Source organism: Dryobates pubescens, chromosome 23 (assembly GCF_014839835.1).
Source record: "Dryobates pubescens isolate bDryPub1 chromosome 23, bDryPub1.pri, whole genome shotgun sequence".
Taxonomy (NCBI): domain Eukaryota; kingdom Metazoa; phylum Chordata; class Aves; order Piciformes; family Picidae; genus Dryobates; species Dryobates pubescens.
Window position 1 is genome coordinate 15683304 of NC_071634.1, and position 17226 is coordinate 15700529.

A 17226-nucleotide genomic window follows, 5' to 3' on the forward strand; every position below is an offset into this window, starting at 1 on the left:
GCCAGCGCTCGCTCTCCCCAGATGTGCCGCTCCACATCTGGAGCCGCCCACCCGCAGCTCCCGGGGGGGCTGGGGCCGGATCTCTGCCCGCACCCCCACACAGGACCAGGACCCAGGTGGGAGGTCTGGGCTGCCGTGAGCCTCCCCAAGCCCAGCCCCTGCGTGGGTACAACACGGTCCCCGGCCCGCCCCAGGCCACCACCGCAGCTCTTTCCTCGTCATTATCACAATCGTTAATAATATTATTGTCATCATTTTCAGCGGCAGGCAAGGCCCTCCCCCGGCCCTGGCCCTGCCTCCCCGCCGCCCCCCGCCGGGGTTTTCCTTCTCCTCTCAGCCGGGAATTTTGTAAATAAAGGGTAAAAGGGAAAAGAAACCAAAACATTCCCCCTGCCCCTGCCCGCACCCCTGGGGGTGGCCGGTGTCCCCCTCCCCCGTGTCTTGTGTAATGGTGACACTGCCGTGTCCTGCTCAGCTCCCCCTCCCCGTGCTGTCCCTGCTGCCCCTCGCTCGGTGCTGGGTCCTGCCTGGGGTGTCTGCGGGGGTCCCGGGGGTTTGGGGACAGCCCTACCGCCACCCCCGGGGACAGGGTGACCCCGCGGCGGTGGCACAGGATCCCTCGGAGCCCGGGGAGGGGCTTTCTGACATGGAAATAAAAGGCCTTGCAGAAGGGCAGCGGCTTTGGGGGGGTCTGTGAGTGTGAAGGGGACTGTGCGTGGGGACACCCCCGGGGGCGGGGACGTCAGCCCCGCAGCTGCAGGAGTGACGGACGGGTCCCGGGGACCGCCCCAGGGAGAGGGCATGGGGGGCTCGACCCACACCGCCCCCCCCCCATCCAGCCACTCTGTGCTGGCAGCACCAACCCTGCGCCCTCATAGCCCCCAGGGGTCCTTGCCCTGCATCCTCCCCCCCCCAGGCCTGCCCAGGTGGGCAGCACCCATGTGGGGACCCTTTTGCAGGCAGCTGAGGCCTTGCTGCTCATTGCATGGCAGGGGAGCTGAAGACCCCCACTGGTGCTGCCACCAGACAGGGACTGGACCCCCCCCGTCCATGGAAGGAATGGCTTGGGGGAGGACTCTGGGATCCCGGACTGGGAGGCCCCAAAGAGGGCTCTGCTCCTCCCCAGGCACCCTCAGCAGAGCAGGGGGGGTAAGGGGCTGTGCCAGGAGGACCTGGCATGCAGAGGTGGTGAGGGAATCCCAAAACCCCAGCTATTGCCCCCAAAGAAGTGTCACCCCCGAGGACCCTCCCAGCACCTTCATCTGCCTCAACAGCCCTAAATATTTGTCGATTAATTAACAAATTACTAATTATTATTAGGCACTGGCTGCCAGGGTGCACCCACAGCCCACTCAGCTCCTCCCACGTCCCTTGGCTGCGGGGGGGAGGGTCCCTCCCGCTGGGGGCTCTCCTGGAGACCCCAGCCCCATGCAAGGGTCCCCTCCACCCCCAGGAGACAAGTGGGGGGCTGCTGGGGTGAGGAGTCCCAAGAGCTGCAGTCACCCAAAGACCCTCCCAGCGCCCCCTCACCCCCACCTCACATCCACCCCATTGCAGGAGGGCCTCTGCCCATGAGGCTGGGACAAGGCAGGGCAGCTACCAGACCCCCGGCTGGGGACCCGGGGGGCATGTCCCCACCCTGGCATGGCCCCTGGCACCCCGGCTCGGCGGCTGCGGGTGCAGCCCCCCCAGCAGAGCCAAGATGTTTAGATTAGAGGATAATGTGCCTGAAATAATTGCCTTAATCAAGAAAGGTTAATGAGGCTGCGGGTGCGCAGGATGCCGGCGGCTGCCAGCACAGGCCAGGGCGAGTGGCAGCCTGGCACAGCTGGCACCAGCCACTGGCCACCGGGCACTGGCCAAACCTGTGGTGGGCAGTCCCTGTCTGCCAGAGCCAGTGTGTACAGGAGGGTGGTGGCACCAAGCGTGGCCCCAGGACGTGTTTGGGGGCCACCTCCTGCGGGTGACCCCCTTGGGCATGTGCCATCTTCCCATGGGGTGTAGCTGCCACCCAGCCCAGCCTGGGACTGGCACCCATGGGATGCTGCCACGGGGCATGTCCCACAGACCCTCTGCCTGCAGGGAGGTCCTCACTATCCCAGCCAAAATGTCCCCCCGGCGTGGGCACGACCTGCTGGGGAGCGTGAGAGTCACGGGGGGCTGCCAGGGGGCACAGCCACCCTCGGTTCCTGGCACCACGCCGCAGTGCAGCTGGCGCCGCAATTGGCACTTGGCGGCAAGCGAGCGCTCGATGGCTCTTGAGGCTGCACTCCAGGCTGAGCTGCGGCAGGGGGGGACCTGCCCCCCGTGCCCCCTCACCCAGGGCACCAGGGATGGCTCCTGCCGCCACCCCGGGGCCTGCTGCCGGAGAGGGGCTCGACCGAACGGGGCACAGGCACCCTGCTGCTACGGGGGTTGGTATCACCCCCTAAGGCCACCCCACATCCTTGGGGTGTCACAGGGGCTTTGAGGGAGCTGGGGGACACGGGGGGGGGGGCCTGGGAGAGGAAAGGAGCTGAGGGGCTGGGCACATATACCACCCCCACCCCCCTATCCCCCCATGCCCCAGCTCGTGCCCGGCCATCACCCTGGCCTCTGCTGGGGCTCTGCAGATGCCCTGGAGCACAGGAGTGCCATGCGTGTGCCCATCCCGTGCCACATGCACTCTGCTCCTTGCGGCAGGTTAAGGAGGCACAGATCAGAGCAGGACTCCTCATCTGTAGCGGGACCCCCACAGGGACACGTCCCTGTGCCCGTCTCTGTCCCCATCACTGTCCCCGGCACTGCTCCCTCCCCAGCCGGGCCCCGCTGCAGCGGGCCGCAAGAGGGCTGTCGTGGTCCGTGGATGGCGTCTGCACCCCAGCCTGCACCCCAGCCTGCACCCCAGCCTGCACCCCAACCCTGCACCCCAGCCTGCCCCCCAACCCTGCACCTCAGCCTGCACCCCAACCCTGCACCTCAGCCTGCACCCCAGCCTGCACCCCAGCCTCCACCCCAACCCTGCACCCCAGCCTGCACCCCAGCCTGCACCCCAGCCTGCACCCCAACCCTGCACCCCAGCCTGCCCCCCAACCCTGCACCTCAGCCTGCCCCCCAACCCTGCACCTCAGCCTGCACCCCAGCCTGCACCCCAGCCTGCACCCCAACCTGGCACTGCCAGGGAGCCCTCTCGGGATGCTCCCAGAAGGTGTCCAGCACCCTCAGCCCCTGCTTAGGCAGACCCCACGTCCCCGCTGTGGAACGGGGGCAGAGGGCCAGGCTGGTCCAGGAACCCCATGCCCCGCACAGGGCCCCCTCACCCAGCCTGGGCACCCGCATGCTGCGCCGCTCCCCTGGGCACCGTTGGGTGAATGTGGCGGTGCCAGGGGGTTTGGACACGAGTCCTGCGGCCAGTCTGGTGGCCACCGGCGTTTGCCTTGGCTGCTGTCCCCCGACCTCGGCCGCAGCCGGGGCAGCTCGGGGCAGCGAGCCAGGCGGGCAGCAGCACCGGCACCAGGCGCGGGGCGCCGGCATCCCCAGGACCCCATACGGGAACGTGGGGCTCAGCCATTGCGCTCCAAGGGGGAATCCCTCTTTTGGGATCCCCCCCAGCAGCAGGGGTCCCAGATGGGCTCCTCCCCACCCACGGGAAGCAGCATAGGAGCACCAGCACCAGTGGTGCCAGCAGCTCCGGCACCCAGCTGGTGGGTTTGGCCCAGATCCAGCTGCGGGGTGCCATGGGGGGAGGGGAACCACGGCATGTATCCGGTGGCATTCCTGCTGGGATGGAGCACGGCGCCTTTAAGGCATCTCCCCCAGCGGGATCTGGCAGCTGCCGGCGCTGCGGACGCGGCCGGCTTGGGTCGGAGCCAAGCTCCATGGGGAAATTCATAACATCCCTGGAAGTGCTGAGCAGGGCAGAATCGGAGAGCGCAGCCTGCCGAGCTGTGTGTGCCTTGGCCCCAGCCAGCTGCCAGCAGGGCCAGCCCAAACTGGCCTCTCCTGCCCTGGAGCTGGGCCGTGTGCCCACCGCCTCAGCCGGGAGGGCACAGGGAGGTGCCAGGTCTCCAGCAAACCTAGAAAGTGCCATCGCAGCGGGGCTGAGTGGGGCCGGTGCAGGCGGCCACCACTCCTGGACCCTTTCCAGAGCCCTGGGCAGGATGTGAGAGATGCCTCAGCTCGTGGTGAAACCCTTCCCACCATCCAGACCCTGGAGACAAAGAATCATCCTGCGTGCCAGACATCTGGGCCCTGTGCCAGCCCAGTTCCAGCCATCCTCTGATCTTGGGCAGTGAGGGGGAAGGACTGTCCTGAGGAGGGGCCGGGATGGAAGATCCCACCCCACGGGAGCATCCCTGGGTGATGCAGGGCCAGAGGACTCTAGCCCACAGGAGCATCCCTGGGTGATACAGAGGCTGCAGCGAGCTCTGGGGCAGCCCCTCGGGTACACGGCAAAGCGGACAGGGGGTGGCACCAGCACTCCAGCCTGGCATGACTCAGGTGAAGACAATGGTGCCACCACAGGGTGCCTGTGGCCCAAGCCCAGCCTCTCCCTCCCACTGCCTTGGCTGGAGGCTGTAGAAAATGTCTCCAGAAGTCAGGACTTTTGGGAAAGTCCTTTCGGGGTGGAAAATGAGCTCATGGGAGGCTGAGGGCAGTGGTGTGGCTTTTGGAAGGGTCCCACACTGGGTGGGGGGAGAGGTAAGACACAGAAACCTTCTTCCTTGGTGGCATAGTGGCCCCTGGGCACCCCAAGCTGGACCCCAACCTTCCATCCTGGGCACCCCACTGGATTGGCATCAGCTCTGGCACTGAACACGCTGCAAATCCACGGCAGGGAGGTGACCTGGTCAGGGAGGTGACACAGGGCACAGGGCAAGGCCACCCACACCTTGCCACGGTGCTGGCTTGTGCCCAGTGCCCAGACCCTGCGGTCTCACTGGCAATGTCCTGGCGCTCTGGGCACTGCGGGCACTGCTGTCCCTGGGGGTCCCTTCTGGGCAGAGCCCCAGGAAGGGCATCCCCACTGCCTGGCAGAGCCAGGGCTGGATCCAGATCCCTCTGCTGCCTGCTGGGCTGGGACTTGGCTGCAGAGCCTGGGCAGGCTCCGCTCCGGCTCCCGGGGCCTCCCGGGTCCCCCAGGCTCGGCCGGTGGCACCGATGGAAAGGGCTGAGCCCCTCCGGCCGCGCCGGCCCCGGCCATGGCTGGGAAGCACTCGAGGTCTCCTGGCATCCTGGGGAGTGTGGCACGGGGCCCGCGGGGCACTCAGCACACCCTTTGGCGTGTGCCAGGGGACGGTGGGCACCCACTGACCATGGGGACACTGAGGGATGCTGAGCACCGAAAGTTTCTTGGGGACAGTGAGGACACGGTGCAAGGGTGGTGGGGACATCGTGGGGTGCAAGGATGGTGGGGGCACTACAGAGTGCTGGGAACAGCGAGGACAAGGTGCTGGGGACATCAGGGACAGCGAATAGTGCTGGAGACAGTGGAGACCCAGTGCCGGGGACAGCGGGGACCACGTCCTGAGGACAGTGGGGACCCGGTCCTGGGGGAAGTGGGGACCCGGTCCTGGGGGAAGTGGGGACGCTGAATGGTCCTGGGGACAGTGGAGCCCAATGCTGAGAGCACTGGTGACAAAGTGCAAGGGTAGTGAGGACACTGTAAGGACAGTAGGGACATGGTGCTGGGGACAGCAGGGACACAACGGGGACACGGTGGGAACCCAGGGCAAGGACTACAAAGACAGCAGTCTGGAACCGGAGCCCCCAGTTCGAGGGGCTCTGGGACCAGCTGGTGACACTGGAGAGGGGGACGCGGGACAGTTTTACACACGCACACCCCCCGCAGACTCGGGCACAGCCCGGCGGGCCCCTGGCCCGGTACGAGCAGGGTGCGGGCAGCGATGCCCCCCCCGAGGGGTCCCGGGCAGGCGGGGGCAGGGGCGGGGGCGGGGAGGGGCGGGAGGGGGAGGGCTGGGGCCGGCAGGACCGGGCAGGACCGGGCAGGGCCGGCGGGGCTGCTCCGCTCCGCTACGCCGCGGCCATGCCGGGGCTGCCCCTCGCCCTGCTCCTACTGCTAGTGGCCCTCGGGGGGTCCGGGGCTGCGCCCCCCCGCAGCACCCCCAGACCCCGAGGGCTGCCGCCCCCCCCCGCCCAGCCCGCCCGGCCCACGGCCACAGGGATGGGCACCGCCACCGGCCCCCCGCCAGGCACCGGGCTCCCCGCGAGGAGCATCACAACGGCACCCCCCAAGGGCAGCCGGGCGACCCCCCCGAAAGGCACCCCGACCCCCCCGAGAGGCAGTGGACCATCCCCGAAGGGCATCACGACGGGACCCCCCAAAGGCACAGCGACGGCACCCCCCAAAGGCACTGAGCCAGCTCCCCCGAAAAGCATCACGACCCCCACGAAAGGCATCGGGGGCCCCACGAAGGGCACAGCGACGGCACCCCCCAAAGGCACCGGGGCAGCCCCCTCGAAAGGAACCACGGCCCCCACGAAAGGCACCGGGGCCCCCCCGAGCGGCACAGCGACGGGATTCCCCAAAGGCACCGGGGCAGCTCCCCCGAAGGGCACCACGAGCCCCCCGAAAGGCACCGGGGCCCCCGCGAAGGGCACAGCGACCGGCCCCCCCAAAGGCACCGGGGCGTCCCCCTCCCCGGTGAGCGAGACCCCGGCCAGCCCCGGCCCTTCCGAGAGCGGGGGGCTGCAGGAGGGGACCCCCGGGGGCAAAGGTAGGAGAAGGGGGAGGGGAAGGGGGGAGCGGAAATGAGCTATGCTAGGGGGGGAGGGCTGAGCACGCTCGTGTGCACAGCGGGGAGAGGGGTTCGTGCACAAGTTGGGGGGGTGCACAAGAGAGGGAGTGTGCAGGCAGGGGGTGTGCACGAGTGTGCGGTTGCACAACTCCGTGTGCACAAATGCGGGGGGGGAGGGGGGCAGCTCGGAGGGGGGGTGCTTCGTGTGTGTGCACGACGGTGTGGAGGTGTGCAGGGTGTGAGTGCACGGCTGTGTGTGTGCAGGGATGGGTGTGCACAAGCTGTGTGTGCACAAGTGTGTGTGTGCAGGGATGTGTGTGCACAGCTGTGTGTCTGCGGAGGGAAGAGGCTGCAGGTGCCTGTGCACAGGTGGTGTGCACACGTGTGTGCATGTGGCAGTGCAGGGGGGTGTGTGCACACCTCTGTGTGTGTGTGCATGTGGCAGTGCAGGGGTGTGTGTGCACACCTCTGTGTGTGTGCATGTGGCAATGCAGGGGTGTGTGTGCACACCTCTGTGTGTGTGTGCATGTGGCAGTGCAGGGGGGTGTGTGCACACCTCTGTGTGTGTGTGTGCATGTGGCAGTGCAGGGGTGTGTGTGCACACCTCTGTGTGTGTGCATGTGGCAATGCAGGGGTGTGTGTGCACACCTCTGTGTGTGTGTGCATGTGGCAGTGCAGGGGTGTGTGTGCACACCTCTGTGTGTGTGTGCACACCTCTGTGTGTGTGTGCACAGCTCTGTGTGTGTGTGCATGTGGCAATGCAGGGGTGTGTGTGCACACCTCTGTGTGTGTGTGCATGTGGCAGTGCAGGGGTGTGTGTGCACACCTCTGTGTGTGTGTGCACACCTCTGTGTGTGTGCATGTGGCAGTGCAGGGGTGTGTGTGCACACCTCTGTGTGTGTGTGTGAGGGCCTTGCACGCTGCAGGCCGTGCAGGGTGCCCCGCAGTGTCCCTGCGGTGAGGGCACTGGGGTGCAGGGTGGGGGCACAAGGGCCAGCCCCGGGGGGCTGTAGGGTGACCCTGGGCCCCCCCGCCCCTGGCCGGGCATCCGTTCTGCTCCTCCAGCCCCGGCCGGCAGGAAGAAGCTGGTGAGGGTGAAGGTGGTGAGGAAGAAGGTGGTGAGGAAGAAGAAGCCAAAGGCTCCAGCCAAGGAGGCAGCTGCTCCGCAGGAGCCTGGTACCTACGCATGGGGAGCGGGCATGGGGAGAGGGCACGGGGACCGGCAGGGGCACACAGCTGTGCCCACATCCATGCCAGCAGGCACACACCTCCGTGCCAGGCACAAGCACTGGGACCAGTGTGGTGCTCAGCCCTGGGTGCACATCCACACACCTTGGCATGTGCCCACACATAGGGCACTGCATGTGCCAGCCCATGCCATGGCAGGCATGTGGCCCCTGCACACCCCCTGCACGTGCCGCACACGTTTGGTCCCCGTGCTGCCACACATGCCCTGCACAGTGTCACACGTGTGGCACACTGAGGGGGTTGTGTGCCCTGGGGCAGGGTTTGTGTGGCACTCTGTGGGGTGTAGGTGCCACGAGGAGGGGTTTGTGTGGCACTCTGTGGGGTGTAGGTGCCACGAGGAGGGGTTTGTGTGGCACACTGTGGGGTTTAGGTGCCACGAGGAGGGGGTTGTGTGACATGGGGCAGGGTTTGTGTGGCACACTGTGGGGTGTAGGTGCCACGAGGAGGGGGTTGTGTGACATGGGGCAGTGTTTGTGTGGCACACTGTGGGGTGTAGGTGCCACGAGGAGGGGGTTGTGTGGCACTCTGTGGGGTGTAGGTGCCACGAGGAGGGGGTTGTGTGACATGGGGCAGGGTTTCCATGCCACGGAACAGGGCAGGCACACATCCCACAGCATGGCACCTGTCAGGTGTCGCCCCTGCCCCAACGCAGCAGGGCACAGGGTGGGTTGTCAGCCGTGCCCAGCCTGGTGCCCCTGCTCTGTGTGTCCACAGGGTGCCCCCCGCTGGGGCTGGAGTCCTTGCGGGTGCTGGATTCCCAGCTGCGAGCCTCCAGCCACAAGCGCTATGGGCTGGGGGCACACCGCGGCCGCCTCAACATCCAGGTAGGACACATGGCATGTGCCTGGCATGTGCCTGGCGTGTGCCTGGCGTGTGCCTGGCGTGTGCCTGGCGTGTGCCTGGCACACGTGCAGCAGGAGGTCTCCAGTACAGGTGTCTTGCCCACTGTGGCCAGTGGCAGCACCAGCTCCGCCTCCATGCTGTGCCAGTGCCGTGCCGGAGCTGCGGGGCACAGCAGGGCTGGGGGTAGGTGGGCAGTGGGCGCCCTGAGTTCCCCCCCCAGCCCATCTGCCCTCCCCCACCCCACAGTCAGGGCTCTACGATGGAGACTTCTACGACGGGGGCTGGTGCGCAGGGCGGGAGGACAGGCAGCAGTGGCTGGAGGTGGATGCCCGCCGCCTCACCAACTTCACTGGCATCATCACCCAGGGGCTCAACTCCATCTGGACGTAAGGCGCCGGGCCGGGGGTGGGTGGCGGTGGGGAGGGGGCGGGACAGGAGCGGCAGCCTGCCGACCCTCTCCCCCTGCAGGTACGACTGGGTGACGTCCTACAAGGTCCAGGTCAGCAACGACACACACACCTGGCACCCGTGCCGCAACGGCACCCAGGAGGCGGTAGGTGCCCGCGGGGGGCAGCCCTGGGTGGGGTGGTGGGGGCGGGGACCCCGCTGGCGCCCCCTAGCCTAGCTGGTTTCCCAGGCAGACCGTGTGGGGTTAAGCACAGCAGAGAGGGCATGTGGGGTTAATCGTGCCAGGGAGATAATTGTGCCAGGCTTAACCATGCCAGGGGTTTGATCGTGCCAGGGTTAACCATGCTGGGGAGTTAGCTGTGCCAGGGGGAACTGTGCCAGAGGAGTTAACCACATCAGGGTTAACTGTTCCAGGGGGATTAACCTTGCCAGGGGGTTCACCGTGCTGAGGGGTTAACTGTGCCAGAAGGGTAGCTGTGCCAGAGTTAGCTGTGCCAGCTGGCACTGGGCTGGGCCCCAGCTCTGTTGCCTTTGGCATCCCCCAGCAGTATCCTCCGGTGCTTCTCCCCACCCCCAGGCACCAGGCACAAAGGCCACTTGTCCCCAGCTGCCACCCTGTCGCCTGCTAGACCCTCCCCCAGTGCTGATGAGTGTGATGTGGGCACACGAGGGGCTGTGTGGCACTGCTGGCACCGCTGGCTGTGCCCAGAGTGGACACAGCAGCCTGGTGCTCAGGAGCACTGCCCGTGCAGGCTCACACAGAGGGGCTGTGAGCAGCCTGGCATGGGCACATGTGTGTGCAAGGAGGTGTGAGAGGGGGGCACTGCCAGAGCTGGGCACACTCGAGGTCTCTGTGCCAGGATGGGTTTGGGGGGTCCCTGTAGCAGACTGCATTTGGGGGTTGATGTCCCTGTGCTGGGAGAAGCTTTGGGGTTCTGTATGCCAGGTCTGTGCCAGGAGTGGATTTGGGATCTCTGTGCCAGGGCTGTGCTTCTGGGGCCTCCGTGCTGGGCGTGGGTCTGGGTCACTGTGCCAGGATGGTGCCAGGGCAGGTTTGGGGGTCCCTGTGACGGGGTGGGTTCGGGATCTCTGTGCTGGAGCAGGGGCAGACTGGGGGTCTCTGCGACAGAGCTGTGCCTTGGGTGGATTTGGGGGTCCCTGTGCCAGAGGTGGGTCTGAGGGTCCCTGTGCTAGGGGTGGGTTTGGTAGGTTTGAGGCCCTTGTGCCAGGCCCGTGCCAGCAATGGGTTTGGGGATCCCTGTGCTCATTGCTGGGGACTCCCCCTCCGTGGGTGCTGGGGTGGCAGGTTTTGGGCACAGAGCAGCTCTGCCCCCCCAGCCCTGTGCCTGCTCCTCAGGAGGGGCTGCAGTGGGGTCAGGACTTGCTGCAACGCTTTGGGCCCCAGCAGGCAGCTCTGCTGCAGCCACTGTCCCTGCAGCCCCCTGCCTGGGTGCCCCCTGGCACAGGGACCCAGAGGGGCTCCCTCCACGTCCCCCTGCCAGGTGTTCCCTGGGAACAAGGACCCTGAGACGCCAGTGCTGAACCTGCTGCCCACGCCGGTGGTGGCACGTTACCTGCGCATCAACCCCCAGAGCTGGTTCCCCAACGGCACCGTCTGCCTGCGGGCAGAGGTGCTCGGCTGCCCCGTGCCAGGTGCGTGCCTGCTGCCCACCATCCCTCACCCCAGCCCGGGAGCGCCCAGGATGGGCGTGTGCTGTCCCCAGGCTGGGGTCTGACTGCGTCCCCCCTCGTCCCCTCTGTGCCCGCCTGGCTCCTGGCAGACCCGAACAACATCTACGCCTGGCACAGCCAGCCCGTGCCCACGGACAAGCTGGATTTCCGCCATCACAACTACAAGGAGATGAGAAAGGTGCCCCCCACCCTGCAGCCCTGCCACGGGGCAGGAGGCTCTCTGTGCCCCTGAGGGCACCTAAGCATCAGGCGGGGGGGGGGTCTTTCCAACCCTGGGGACACCCTGGCGTGGGGCAGAGGGTCACTGCACCCCTAGGACACCTTGGCGTGGGGCTGGTGGTCTCTGAACCCCTGGAGGGCACCTTGGGATGGGACAAAGAGTCTCTACAACCTGCCTGGATGCCAGTGTGGGGAAATGGGTCTCTGCACCCCTGGGGTTAGCCAACTGTGGGGCAGGAGGGGTTCCACACCACTCTGGTCACACCGGCATGGGGCAGGGGGGTGTCTCCATGACCTCGGGGTGCTCCTAGAGCCTGGCACAGAGCGCTGTGCCCTCCCTTGGCAGCTGATGAAGCGGGTGAGCGAGGAGTGCCCTGACATCACCCGCATCTACAGCATTGGCAAGAGCTACCTGGGCCTCAAGATGTACGTCATGGAGATCTCCGACAACCCTGGGCAGCACGAAGTGGGTACGTGCCAGCCTGGGGCAGGATGGCCACGTGCTGCCCGAGGACACCCAGCCTGGGGCAGGGTCGGGTGGCTGGGGATGCCCAGGCTGCTTCAGGATGAGAATAGTGTGGCTGGGGATACCCATTATGGGGACAGGGCGGCCGGGGGTGCCCAGCTGGTGCAGGGTGGGGACAGGGCGGCCGGGGGTGCCCAGCTGGTGCGGGGTGGGGTGTGTAGGGCCAGTCACTGCTCCCGGCAGGCGAGCCCGAGTTCCGGTACGTGGCCGGGATGCACGGCAACGAGGTGCTGGGCCGGGAGCTGCTGCTCAACCTGATGGAGTACCTGTGCCGGGAGTTCCGCCTGGGCAACCCCCGCGTGGTGCAGCTGGTCACGGAGACACGCATCCACCTCCTGCCCTCCATGAACCCCGACGGCTACGAGACCGCCTACAAGCTGGTAGGCTTGGGGGACCTGGGGCCGCGGAGCTGAGCCCCCACCCGCCCTGGGGCCGCCCCGGGGCCGGTCCCCAGTGACCCGGCCCCCAGTGACCCGGCCCCCCGGCAGGGCTCGGAGCTGTCAGGCTGGGCCATGGGCCGCTGGACCTACGAGGGCATCGACCTCAACCACAACTTCGCCGACCTCAACACAGCCCTGTGGGATGCCGAGGACAACGACCTGGTGCCCCACGAGTTCCCCAACCACTACATCCCCATCCCCGAGTACTACACCTTTGCCAACGCCACGGTGAGCCAGAGCCATGGGCACGCTGAGACCCACCCCTCCTTTGGGCATTCCCCCTGTGCCAATCCTGCACCGAGCCGTCCCTGGCCACCCTGCCCCGTCTGTGAGTGTCTCTAGCCACCCTGTCCTCACCTTGCACAAGCTCTGGCATCCCCCAGCTACCCTGTCCCCACCCTGGATGCCCCTGGCCACGTTGTCCCCGTCCTGCACCAATATGGACACCCTTGGACCCCCATCCCTGGGGATGGACCCACATGTTCTTGACTGAGGACCCCGAGGAGAGGGTGAGAGGAGCTGCCACGGTGCCATCTGACACGAGGTTCCCCCAGGTGGCGCCTGAGACGCGGGCAGTGATCGACTGGATGCAGCGCTACCCCTTCGTGCTGAGTGCCAACCTGCACGGCGGGGAGCTGGTGGTCACCTACCCCTTCGACATGACCAGGACCTACTGGAAGGCACAGGAGCTGACCCCCACGGCTGACGACGGCGTGTTCCGCTGGCTGGCCACCGTCTATGCCACCTCCAACCTGGCCATGGCCAGCGAGGAGCGGCGCCTCTGCCACTACGACGACTTCATGCGCTTCGGCAACATCATCAACGGAGCCAACTGGCACACGGTGCCTGGCAGTGAGTGGGGGGCTTAGCACAGAGGGTGGGGGTCAGCTGAGGACGCCCCCGTGACACCCACCCCATCCTCCTTAGGCATGAATGACTTCAGCTACCTGCACACCAACTGCTTTGAGATCACAGTGGAGCTCTCCTGTGACAAGTTCCCACACGTGTCCGAACTGCCAGCTGAGTGGGAGAACAACCGAGAGTCACTGCTGCTCTACATGGAGCAGGTCAGGGACAGGGACACCCCCCTGGGTGGTACCGTGCTCCTGGGTGGAAGGGGGACACGCTCTGGGGGGTGTAAGCATGGAGAGCTCAGAATTTGGGTAGGGGCTGAATGGAGAACGCAGGGGTCCCAAAGCTCCATGTGTCTGTGGGCACCTCCATGGGCACAGAGCATGGGCTGGGTGTGTGTCACCTGCAGCACACGTGTGCCCCATGTGGAATGGGGGTGGTCCTGTGCCCAGGGCCTGCATGTGCCCAGGGTGTGTACCCCTTGCCCAGGGCATGTGCCCCTGTATGTGCCCTGACGTCAGCTGCGGCTGCTGTTGCAGGTACACCGCGGGATCAAGGGGGTGGTTCGGGACAGTGACACGGGGCAGGGCATCGCCAACGCTGTCATCTCTGTGGATGGCATCAACCATGACGTCCGGACCGGTACAGTGGGATAAGGATGGGATTTGGGGATGGGAACGTGAAGGGGCCAAGGAGGGGATTGGAGAAGGGATGGAGATGGAGATGGGGATGGGAATGGGGAGGGGATGGGATGAGGTTGGGAATGGGGATGGGGGATGGGAACAGAGATGGCAATAGGGTGGGGAGGGGATGGGAATGGAAATAGGATGAGAATGGGGATGGACAGGAATGAGATTGAGGAAAGGCATGGGGATGAGATGAGGTTGGGGACGGTGATAGGGACAGGGATGAGGAGAAAAACAAAGACAAGGAACAGGGATGAGAATGGAGCAGCACAGATGCCTCTCGGGGCACCTGACCACAGCCCTGCTGTTGCAGCCTTTGATGGGGACTACTGGCGGCTGCTGAACCCTGGCGAGTATGAAGTAACAGCGCGGGCCGAGGGCTACGAGGCTGCCACTCGGCCGTGCCACGTCTCCTACGAGAATGTGCCCACCCAGTGCAGCTTCCGCCTGGCCCGGGTACGGCGGCAGCGGACACGGGGGCGGCTGCCGGGGGATATCCCTGTGCCTCCAGACCTGCTGCTGCGGCTGCGGCGGCAACGCCTGCAACGGCTGCGGGCCCATCGCCGTGCACCGTGACCAGGGTGCTGCCCCAGGGCCGCAGGCTCGGCGTGCGGGGCCAGAGGCTGCAGCCCGTGCCAGCGGCGGGGCCGGAAAGGCGCGGGGGGCCATGGGGAACCGTAACTGGAGCGGGTGCTCCCGGTGTCACTGCTGTGCGGGATACCACCCAGTAAAGTTGGCTGTGCTGCCCCTCTGCCTGTGGATGCCGAACCCTGCCCCACGACCCAGCCCCGTGGGTCGGTGGGGACTGGACAGCGCTGGATCCGGTCCCGTGTCCCAGCAAGGTCCAGCCCTCCGCCGCTCATTGGCTGATGGGCACTCAGACTCCGCCCACCTGCACTGGCCCCGCCCCAGCCGTTCTAAACCATGTGATCATATGTCCCGCCCACTGCCGTCATCGAGTCGCCCCGCGCCTGCGGCCCTCGCTGGGTGCCTATTCGTTCGTGACAGCGGGGGGGGCGTACCCCGGCAGGAGAGGCGGCCAATGGGCAGCGAGTTCTGTCTGCGTCAGGCGGGCGCTCGCGGCGGTGCGGCTGCGGGTGGAGGGTGCGGAGGGAGGGGGCGGGGCTATGGTGGGGGGCGCGGGGGGCAATGGGGAGCCGGGGGTGTACTGGGAGCAGTGGGGGCACTGGGGGTGTCCGAGAGGTGCTGCGAGCATGGGGGCACAGGGCGGGGATCTAAGGTGGGGTGGTATTGGAAGTGTGGGAGCACTCGGGGAGGTCCAGGCTGAGGGAGTCTGGGAAGTGCTAGGAGCATGGGGACAAAGGGGAGGGTGTGGGAGGTGCTGGGAGCGATGGGAGCACTGGGCGGGGTCTGTGGGATGCTGGGGGTAGGGGGTGCACTGGGTGAGTCTGGGGTGGGGAATCCAGGGGGTGCTGGAAGCAGGGTGGCAATGGGAGGGGGTTCCAAGGTGGGGAGACTGTTGAGTGCTGGGATCGTGGATACCTAGAGAGGGAGGCTGGAGAGTGCTGTGCCGATCTTCATGGGGGGACAAGGGACCCATGGAGCACACGGTGTGGGGGGGGAACTTGTGGGGAGGGGTGCGGGGTCGCTCCTGGGGTTGGTGGGGAAGCATCCCTTGGAGGATGGAGTGGGGCAGGACAGCCATGTGGGGTGCGAGGAGGAGTCCGAGGGTAGGGTGGGGGAATCCATGGAGCTGGGCGCAGGCAGCACCTTCTGCCCCTGTGTCCCGTGGGTGGGTTAGGGTTCTGAACACGCTGCCGTGCCATCCTATCCCAGCACCATGGTGGAGTACCGGATTCGTCCGTACCGAGATGAGGACTACGACGCGGTGCGTGAGGTCTTTGCGGCCAGCATGAGCGAGTACGCGCCCGCCCTGTGCCAGCACGTCCTGCGGCAGCCGTGGGTGCTGCTGCTGCTGGGCTGCACCTTCTGCCTGCTGCTGGCCAGCGCCCGCTCCCTCCTGCTGCCCGTCTTGGCCGTCACCCTGCTGCTGGCGCTGGCCCGGCACCTCCTGGGTTACGCCTGGAGCGCCTACATCGAGCGCTGCCTCGCCGACGACCTGCACGACATCGCCGCTTCCTACGCCGAGAGCGCCGGTGCCCGCTTCTGGGTGGCAGAGGTGGACGAGAGAGTGGTGGGCACGGTGGGCGCACGGCCGGGTGACGCCGAGGGCGAGCTGGCCCTGAAGAGGATGGCGGTGCGGAAGGGTTACCGAGGCTCGGGCATCGCCACGGCCTTGGGGCGCACCGTGCTGGCTTTCGCCCGGCAGAGCGGGTGCCAGGCTGTGGTGCTCAACACGCTGATGGTGCAGCACGAGGCCCGTGCCCTCTACGAGCGGCTGGGCTTCTGCTGGCATCGCCGCTACGTCTTGCCAACCGTCTACGGCCACTTGGCCAACTGCACCATCACTGTCTACCGCTACGACCTGTCCAGTGCTCCCTGAGCCCTGCTGCAGCGCCAGGGCTGGGCATCGTGCCCAGGCACTGCCATGGCCAGGCGCATGCCCTGCATGGGGACAAGGGGCATGGAGGTGCTGGGGGATGGTGGGCATCGTGCCCAGGCACCTGCATGGCCAGCCATGTCCCCCTGACCACACGAGCTATGCTGCTGGCTGCTGCTCTGCACTGGGCTTACCAGACATGACTTTGCCAAGTGGGCCCTACTCAGGAAGTGTCCTGCACACTGGCACAGGTGTGGCATGGGGGGTAGGGACCCTCATGCCACATGCAGTGGGGTCTGCAGGGCTCAAAGGGCCCCCATGCCCTGAGGATGTGTGGGTGCTGTGCTGCTTCCCACCAAGCCTTCCTTGGGCTGGGAGAGGTTTCCAGGGAGAGGCTGTGCCCCGCCTGGCCTGGGCACCTCTGTGTTCCCTGGGGGAAACAGCTGCTCAAGGGAGACTCCCCCCCAAGCTGTGTGCCCCACCTAGGTGCCTGCAGGTCAGGTATTGCCCCTGTGTGGGGTGGAGAAATAAAGGACTGTCTGCAGCAGTGGGCTGGGTCCTTCTTCCTGCACTGCCACAGGGTACCAGGAGTGCCACTCCACTCGGGCGATGGGGGTCTGGCACCACACAGACCATCGTGGCATCCCCGTGGGAAGGGGTCAGAGGCTGTCACCGTTGTGGGGCTCTGGAGCAGGATCTTACTTCATCCCATCACTTGTGCCCGTGTGCATCCCTGGGCAGGGCATGGTTGCCAGCCAAGTGTCCTGGAGCTTGGACACCTGCCCTTGGGGAGCTGCCTGTCCCCAAGGAGCTCTTTGTGCCCCCACCTTGTGCCTTGGTGGCCTTTGCTCGAGGGATAGGTGACTTAGCCACAACGAGCCTGGCAGGGAGCCTGGGGCTGGGTCCAGGCAAAGTCCCCTGCGGGGCTGAGCTGGGCCAGCGCCATAGGGAGCGGGGCTAGGGACTACAGCAGCTCTGAGCAAGGGGTTAAATGCACTCAGCCCCTCCCTCCCTATTGATCCTTCCCCCTCGCGGGGGTCCAGTGCCAGGGCATCTGGGGGTTGGAACTAGATGATCCTTGAGGCCCCTTCCAGCCCTAACAGTTCCACGGTTC

At 66.5% G+C, this 17226-nt stretch overlaps 2 protein-coding genes across 3 annotated transcripts; both read left to right on the plus strand.

Moving 5' to 3' along the window:
- The first annotated feature begins 5987 nt into the window (after nucleotides 1-5987).
- Nucleotides 5988-14398, plus strand: CPXM1 (carboxypeptidase X, M14 family member 1). Its single transcript, XM_054172450.1, has 14 exons — nucleotides 5988-6716; nucleotides 7803-7913; nucleotides 8700-8809; nucleotides 9075-9214; nucleotides 9297-9381; nucleotides 10739-10889; nucleotides 11018-11106; nucleotides 11494-11617; nucleotides 11857-12053; nucleotides 12162-12341; nucleotides 12668-12965; nucleotides 13041-13180; nucleotides 13505-13607; nucleotides 13965-14398. Exons 1-14 carry the CDS (start codon nucleotides 6026-6028, stop codon nucleotides 14225-14227), a joined length of 2682 nt encoding a protein of 893 aa, XP_054028425.1. The 5' UTR covers nucleotides 5988-6025; the 3' UTR covers nucleotides 14228-14398.
- A 251-nt stretch (nucleotides 14399-14649) lies between these two features.
- On the plus strand, nucleotides 14650-16647 carry LOC104308800 (probable N-acetyltransferase camello). 2 transcript variants are annotated; one of them, XM_054172447.1, is made up of 2 exons: nucleotides 14650-14755; nucleotides 15449-16647. In XM_054172447.1, exons 1-2 carry the CDS (start codon nucleotides 14694-14696, stop codon nucleotides 16113-16115), a joined length of 729 nt encoding a protein of 242 aa, XP_054028422.1. In that variant the 5' UTR covers nucleotides 14650-14693; the 3' UTR covers nucleotides 16116-16647. The 2 variants fall into 2 exon arrangements, with proteins under 2 accessions (XP_054028422.1, XP_054028423.1); XM_054172448.1 differs by having other exon boundaries at nucleotides 14668-14736.
- Nucleotides 16648-17226: the final 579 nt, after the last annotated feature.

Coding starts and splice junctions, on each gene's coding strand:
- LOC104308800 (XM_054172447.1), top strand. CDS start 14,694: ATGGGCAGCGAGTTCTGTCTGCGTCAGGCGGGCGCTCGCGGCGGTGCG. Junction 14,756..15,448: donor GGTGCGGCTGCGGGTGGAGG/GTGCGGAGGGAG, acceptor ATCCTATCCCAG/CACCATGGTGGAGTACCGGA.
- CPXM1 (XM_054172450.1), top strand. CDS start 6,026: ATGCCGGGGCTGCCCCTCGCCCTGCTCCTACTGCTAGTGGCCCTCGGG. Junction 6,717..7,802: donor GGGGACCCCCGGGGGCAAAG/GTAGGAGAAGGG, acceptor CTGCTCCTCCAG/CCCCGGCCGGCAGGAAGAAG. Junction 10,890..11,017: donor GCTCGGCTGCCCCGTGCCAG/GTGCGTGCCTGC, acceptor GGCTCCTGGCAG/ACCCGAACAACATCTACGCC.